Source organism: Schistocerca americana, chromosome 3 (genome assembly GCF_021461395.2).
Source record: "Schistocerca americana isolate TAMUIC-IGC-003095 chromosome 3, iqSchAmer2.1, whole genome shotgun sequence".
NCBI classification, from domain to species: Eukaryota; Metazoa; Arthropoda; class Insecta; order Orthoptera; family Acrididae; genus Schistocerca; species Schistocerca americana.
Genome location: NC_060121.1, coordinates 554,971,906 through 554,979,966, shown reverse-complemented (window position 1 = coordinate 554,979,966; position 8,061 = coordinate 554,971,906). Strand labels below are relative to the sequence as shown.

The 8,061-nt window shown below is 43.2% G+C and overlaps 1 protein-coding gene across 1 annotated transcript in view; it reads left to right on the top strand.

The window, feature by feature from the left end:
- Positions 1-832: 832 nt before the first annotated feature.
- Positions 833-8,061, top strand: part of LOC124605612 (adenylate cyclase type 9) — a 176,223-nt gene continuing 168,994 nt past the window's right edge. The window contains exons 1-3 of the mRNA XM_047137419.1: positions 833-1,097; positions 1,593-2,204; positions 2,416-3,473. Coding sequence (XP_046993375.1) covers positions 1,909-2,204; positions 2,416-3,473 — 1,354 coding nt within the window. The 5' untranslated portion in view covers positions 833-1,097; positions 1,593-1,908. The remainder of the gene's footprint in view (positions 1,098-1,592; positions 2,205-2,415; positions 3,474-8,061) is intronic.

Here is an 8,061-nt window from a genome sequence, read left to right as displayed (position 1 = left end):
CTTACTGAGAAAAGTAAGGGCTCATTGGGGCACCAAACGAAATTTGTGACTGGATTGAGGATTTCTCGGTAGGGACGTGTAATGTTATATTGGACGGAGAGCCATCGACAGATGTAGAATATCTTTAGGTGTTCCCCAACGAAATGTATTGAGATCCTACTGCTCGTGTTGTTTATTAATGACATGGTAGACTATGTTAACAATAATCTCAAACTTTTCGCAGTTATCTATAGCAACATGAAAAAACATGCAAAATGTATTTTATCTTATTGCCATTTCAGAGTGCTTTAAAGATTATTAGCTTGGTTCAAATATTCAGGAATGTGAAATTTAGAGCTTTTTTTTTAAAAAAAAGAAAAAAAAGTATCTGGTATTCTTTGCATGTAGTATAAATGGGTAACAATTGCTACGTTACAATTCAACTCTCAAAAAAAAAAATACACGAGTGAAAGATATCGCGGGAATATAAAAATATGACATATATGGTAATCAGATAAGTCTATAAGAGTTCAAGACGATATTAGATTCGCTTGAAAATATACAACAGCGCTATTGTAAGCAATTTTAGTCAATCATGCATACTCACGTTACTATGTAACTCGTATTAGACTATCTTCCAAACGCCGTGAATTCACTCAGATAAGTATTCTGAAGTCTTCATATTTTAAACTATAGACTGATCTCCTAATATTTACCTCAAGGATTATAAAGTGATCTTCTTAAATGCTAAAACATGTACTTGTACAAACTACAATCAATTTTGGCGCCGATTTATACCGTTGGTCAAACTGTTCACGAAACAGCTGAACGCCGATAGAAAATGGCCGTCAAAATTAATGGTGTTGTATTATATGCAAATTGTTTAAATGCTTCAGAAAGCCGAAACGGTTGTCGTTCAATGTAAATGAAGTTAAACAATCGTTGTCGTCATGTGACAGCTTCGTACTTTAAGCCTTTTTTTTATTTCCAAGAAGCTAACTGCAGTGATCTCTGATTAGTAGTCTCTTGGCTAAATGCCCAAGCGGACATGGACATAAACGTTCAACAGTTTTTTAATTGTTTTTTTCTCCTGAAAATCAACACTGTATACAGAGAAGGTTTGGTAAATTTTTAGTTTTATGATATTTTAACTATACTGTTTCGCATTATGTTGAGTGATGCTATAGAACTGCTGATTATTGTTGTAAACAGTTCCTGTCAATCATTGGCCGATAGCAGCCGAAGTGTTTTCCCCCACTCCCCTTGATTAATGTAAATAATGTGTGTTTGTAGATCTATGTATTGTGAATACTATCGAAAACTTTGAAGTACAACTCTAGACCACTGCTATTTATGAGAATTTCATACGATGAAAAAGTGTATGTGGCGTTTAAAGTTTATACGAAAACTAAAACAACCTACTTAGTCACAAATATGAATAAACTCACTCATCAGATTATTGACATTACGGTTCTCGCCCACTTAGTGAAGCATTTACCCATGTTTCCGGAGATTAAGGAATATCAGAACACATTTTGCCCGTGAAAACATTTACAAGTTGTGTCACCATGTCGAACGTATTCCGTAATTAAAGTAATTACTTTCTGTTGCAGCTGTCCGAAGAGATCTAGTGGCAAGAGGCTTCATTTTATGGAAACGATCTTTAAAATCTTGATCATAATGTACAGCAAATTATCACAATTCGGATATTTACACCAGTGTACTTTTCTGTGACATTACTGTATCAAGTTGATGTCAAAGAAACACCAAGTATTACTCATCAGTATAAAATGTACGTTTGTGCAGCAACAACATCACGAACTCGTGCAAGAGGAAAATTACAAGAGATTTATTGAAATTAATAAATTATATAATTAAAATTAGAATGAAAGGAAAAAGTACTTTAGACAGTGACGATGAGTGAGAAACATGGCATCACCTGTCATTTTAAGACATGAAAGGGCCGTAGCTTCATCTGTCAGCTTTTCAAGATCAAGAGGGCAAAGTGAGCAGGCAGATGATGATGATATTCAAATATCATTGGCACCTTATGTACAGAACTACCTGGCACAGAGCGGTCAAAAACTTGACTGTTGTGGGGCATGTTTGCCAGTGCCATTTGAAAGAGCAGCAAAACAGTCATGGTGGGATCCTCGCTTTGACTCTGAAATACTTGAGGGGCAGTACCGATCAAGTTCCTTTCCACAAGTGCGCCTAAGATTCCAGTACGTATTTTTATCCATAGAGTTTGATTTTTGTTGTAATCAATTGGTTCTTATGAAGTATAAATTACATAGTGAATTATTACCTGCAGTTACTAAAATGTATCCAAATTTATCGGATTTTGCAAAATATTAGCCTCTCTTTCAAAATGCATGCCCCTCAGTAAATAATTAATTGACTCCTGTACTAAATAAACTGTATATTTTGTTTCAGATATGCTCTTGTGTATATCCTTGCTGTATCGTTTTCATGGTTTGTATACTTCATTGTGACTGGTGCAACTGGCAGAATACAACACTGGATTCCTGTGTCTGCTGTCTTTGCTGTACTATTAATTATAATAGGCCTGATTTTAGCTGTAACATACAGAAGTTTTTACAGAACTTATGCATTTCCCATTTCCATATTTGTGGCTGTCATTATTTGCATCTTACTACTCGTGTTTATTATTCTGAATTCCTCAAATAGCAAGGCAAGTAGTATCACCCCTGTAGGACAATTTTCTCTTTGTATTGAAATATTGCTTATTATATACACTGTGATACAGCTACCTCTCTATGTGTGTGTAGCCATTGGTAGCATTTTTTCAATATTATTTGAATGCTTGATTGCTACATTGTACTTTAAAGAAGATTATGGTGTGAATACAAACACTGGTGTTGTAGTTCGGACGTTACTGCATATTGTTGTGCATTTAATCGGCATTCATGTTCTCATAATGACTAATGCTAGAATGCGTGGAACTTTCATGAAAGTGGGCCAGTCATTATTAGTTAGAAGACAGCTCGAAATGGAGAAACAGTTGAAGGAGAAGATGATACACTCAGTGATGCCACCCAAGGTTGCGGACTGGCTAATGTCAGAAACTGGTGGTGCCCAGGAAGATGAATATGAAGATAGTGAATCATTACAGAAACCAACACATGGCAAGAATCATGCTAGTGGTGGAAATGATATTCGTTCTCTGTTCCGTCCTTTCAATATGAACCGAATGGAAAATGTCAGTATACTATTTGCTGACATTGTAGGTTTTACACGAATGAGCTCCAATAAGAGTGCCGAAGAACTTGTTGGCATATTGAATGACTTATTTGAACGATTTGATGATCTCAGTGCTAAGCATGGCTGTGAGAAGATTTCAACATTGGGTGACTGCTACTACTGTGTTGCTGGTTGTCCTGAGCCTAAACTTGATCATGCAAAGGCCTGTATAGAAATGGGGCTTGATATGATTGTTACAATCAAACAGTTTGATGCAGAAACAAATGAAGGTATGTGTGCTTCCAGATATTCAACTATATTGTTTCTTGTAACTCTTCATGATCTTATTTACATTCTTCATAGTTACTAGATTATACTAAAAGGCATGCATTGCTTGATGCTGAATTTTATAGTTGTTAATTAAAATCTTTGATGCCTGATAGAAGTAGAGCTTGTTTTTTCTTTCCTACACTGCGTGTCTAAGTAACACGACTGATAATTTTATAGCAATTAATCACAAGATCTTCATAATTTTATGCTTGTTTGTGAGTGTTTGTCAGTCTTTTCACTATATCAGCCATAAAAAGTTATTGCTCCATTGTTCTATTACAATGAACTGCATTTTCTCTTGACTTTTTGCTTGTTTCATTGAAGTTAACAATGTAATTTTGTTCTCAGCTTGTAGTTTAAAAAATTTCTCCTTTGGCAATGTATAGTAACAAAATAGGTTATGAAGCACGTATTTTGTTGATATGCCTCAGTTGTGCATACAATTTATAAAATTGAAGCTATGTTATTCAATTACTACAGCTGAGTATTTAAAACCAAAATTTAAAGAAAATAAAAAAATGAATTGTGTACTTAAAGAATATAATTGACTGTGATAGAACATTTTCTGTCAATAGGCTTGCAGTGTTTCTTCTCTATATGCAATAACGAAAAGAAAAAAAATCTATCAGTAGTCTCATTTGTGTTATTTGTTTGATCATCTCGGAAGATCTGTTTATTGTGACAGCTGCTGACCATTTAACATATTTAGGAACCAGATGTATTTGCTTTATTTTTTTACATCATCAGAGTTTTTAACAGTCCAAATTTTGATTTATAGTGTTAATAGTATCTAAGTATTTTAAGTAGAGTAAAAACAGTTCTGTGTCACAGACATGAAAATGATTGATATAGTTTTGTTGTCATTGCCATCCCATTCAGCCTTAATTCCATAAGTTTTTATATAAGCAATTCTAGAAAAGAAGTTTATGACCATCCCTAAAAATGTGAAGTTTCTTTGCATTGTGTAGTGCAGTTTCTCAAGTCTCATACTGTACAGTATAAAGTAGACAAAGTGTTATGTAAAAAGAAAATGTAGAAAAGGCTATTAGAAAGCACAAGAAATAACACTTTTTGTATAGAAGTGCCAGATTTCTTGCAGTGACTTGGAAAGGGCATTTTATGGAGGACCAACAGAAACATTTCAGCATATAGGGTTAGACCTGAAACTATAGTTTTATTTTTTTATATTGCGAATATTTTACAATTCAGTCGATCTTCAGGGAGGTAGTTGAATGGCTGTGGTTGACAAGTCAGAAGTGGTAATGAATAAGCATTTACCCCTAACATTAAAAATCGATCTTACACTTGTCGTAAATTCAGAACTGTATTATCTCCAGTTGATTCAGGTGAAGTCTCCATAATCTTTTATATTCCGCCTTGGGGTGTAATTTCAATTATAGAACCTTGTTATAGATAGACAGTGGACTATTTTCTTCTCTATGAGATGAGTAGTTTCTTTTCAACCTTCCCACCTTTAATAAACTTATAAATTTCTGTGGGCTTTTGCATACCACACAGGAAAGTGGGATAGTATGAAGTATTCACTAGTGGCAGATCATTATCTTTTTAAACGTACCATAAGTATCTCCAACACACTTAGCCAAATGTACTTACACTCTTTGTCAATCGGTGACATTATAAGTAAAATTGCACACTTCCAATGTCTCCCTGTCCTCTTTACCTAACCATTCTCCTCCCCCAACATCCTCATCAACTTCACCCTTCTCTCTCCCTTGTGCCTTCTCACCCTCATGGTTTCACTTCCTCCTCCTCTCACTGCCTCCCACTCTCCCACCCTCCATCCTTCCTGTCCTCCCTCCCTCCCAACTTAAACCTCTCCTTCCTGTCATCCCTCCTTCCTTCCCTAAACCCTACCTCCTACACTACATCCCACCCACCCATCCTCCCTTGTCCTTGCCCTCCCTCCATCACCCCTTCCTCATTCCTCCCTCTCTCAACCCCTTCCTCATTCCTCCCTCCCTTCCACCTGCCCTATCTCATTCACTTGCCTGCCTCCCCCCACTCTTGTTCTCACTCCTCCCTCACTCCCTGCCCTCACTCCTTCCCTCTTGCCCCCACTCCCTCCCTCTTGCCCCCACTCCCTCCCTCTTGCCCCCACTCCCTCCCTCTTGCCCCCACTCCCTCCCTCTTGCCCCCACTCCCTCCCTCTTGCCCCCACTCCCTCCCTCTTGCCCCCACTCCCTCCCTCTTGCCCCCACTCCCTCCCTCTTGCCCCCACTCCCTCCCTCTTGCCCCCACTCCCTCCCTCTTGCCCCCACTCCCTCCCTCTTGCCCCCACTCCCTCCCTCTTGCCCCCACTCCCTCCCTCTTGCCCCCACTCCCTCCCTCTTGCCCCCACTCCCTCCCTCTTGCCCCCACTCCCTCCCTCTTGCCCCCACTCCCTCCCTCTTGCCCCCACTCCCTCCCTCTTGCCCCCACTCCCTCCCTCTTGCCCCCACTCCCTCCCTCTTGCCCCCACTCCCTCCCTCCTGCCCCCACTCCCTCCCTCTTGCCCCCACTCCTTCCCTCATGCCCCCCACTCCTCCCCACTCCTTCCCTCATGCCCCCCACTCCTGTCCCCACTCCTCCCCCCCACTCCTGTCCCCACTCCTCCCCCCCCTGCCCACTCCTGTCACCACCTGCCCACTCCTGTCCCCCCCTGCCCACTCCTGTCCCCCCCTGCCCACTCCTGTCCCCCCCTCTGCCCACTCCTGTCCCCCCCTCTGCCCACTCCTGTCCCCCCCTCTGCCCACTCCTGTCCCCCCCTCTGCCCACTCCTGTCCCCCCCTCTGCCCACTCCTGTCCCTCCTCTGCCCACTCCTGTCCCCCCCCCTCTGCCCACCCCTGTCCCCCCCTCTGCCCACTTCTCTCCCCCCTCTGCCCAATTCCTTCCCCCCTGCGCCCTTCTTCTCCCCTAGGCCCTTCTTCTCCCCTAGGCCCTTCTTCCCCCCTGCACCCTTCTTCCCCCATAGGCCCTTCTTCCCCCCTGCACCCTACTTCCCCCATAGGCCCTACTTCCCCCCTAGGCTCTTCTTCCCCCCTGCACCCTTCTTGGCCCTCGGCACTCCTGCACACTTTGCCTGTCTGCACTCCCTGCTCCTCTGCACATTTTGCCCCTCAGCACTTATCCATCGCCTACTACCTTTCTTATTTCACTTGTGGTTTCTCCTCTTTCCCCTGCCTGTGCTCTCACTTGTTTCGGTCCTTTCTTTTCCACCGCCTCTTTCGATATCGGGTTGGTAATGTGCTATCTGATTTGTACGTGCAGGTGAATGGTGTTCCTCAGGGAAGCGTTTTAAGTGGCACCCTCTTTGCCGTCGCCATTAACAGTATCACGTCCACTATCCGGAGTCCTGCCCAGTGCTCCTCAAGGTGAATATTTTGAAGTGTCTGAGCCATCGGTCCTGGGGAGCAGATCATGCGCGTCTGCTGTAGTTTTATAGGGCTTTTGTCCGGTCGCGTCTTGACTATGGATGCACCGTGTATGGGTCAGCGAGGCCTTCGTATCTGAAGATTCTTGATGCAGTACTTGATGCAGTACACCATGAGAGTATCAGGCTGGCCACTGGTGCATTCCGTACCAGTCCCATCCCCAGCCTGTGTGCTGAGGCAGGGGAACCGCCGCTCGCCATCCGGCGGAAACTCCTCATGGTGCGACGGGTGTGTCGATTCCTTGCCTCTCCTACCTCCCCTGCGTACCCAACCGTTGCCTGACCACCTATGGAACGTCTATTTTCCAGTCGTCCCAGGGCAACGAGACCATTTCGGATTCATGCCAAACAATTGCTACAGTCCCTTGGTGTGGAGCATGTGGCACCCCAACTCCAGGGTTTTACCTGCCTGCCTCTCTGGTAGCTCCAGAGGCCCAGCGTCCTTTTAGACTTGTCAGCATACAGGAGGAGCTGCACTCCTGCGTCTGTTTTTACCTCCTTATTTTACGATATTTTAATCCAGCATCCTGACCATGTACCAGTACTTACGGATGGCCCTAAACAGGACTCTGTTGGTTGTGCTGTTGTTTTACCTGAATGAGTCGTCAAGTTACGGCTTCCTGCGGCATTTACCATCTTTGATGCCGAATTGTTCGCGATCTTGCGGGCGTTGGAGTAGATGAGATGTGTTCCCAGTTTTAAGTTTCTCATCTGTTCTGACTCCCTGAGTGCCCTTCAGACCATGCAACACTTGTACACAGCGGATACGGTCATCCAGAACATCCATGATGCCCTACTCCACCTGCATTGGCAGGGGAATGAGGTTTCTTTCTCCTGGGTGCCGGGACACATGGGTGGCTGCCAAAGATGCATGTTCCCTCCCTCACGTTGTTGAATCTGCCGTCCCCCTCCATGCTGTTACCTCCCTTTTGCATCTTCGTGTTATGCGTCAATGGGAAGAGGAGTGGCTGGCAGTCGGTGAAACTAAGCTGCGTCTGGTCAAGGCCACCACGCGGCCATGGTATACATCCTACCAGTAATGCAGGTGGGATGAGGTTCTCCTCACCTTTCCCTCCTCCCACCTTTCCCTCCTCCCACCTTTCCCTCCTCCCACCTT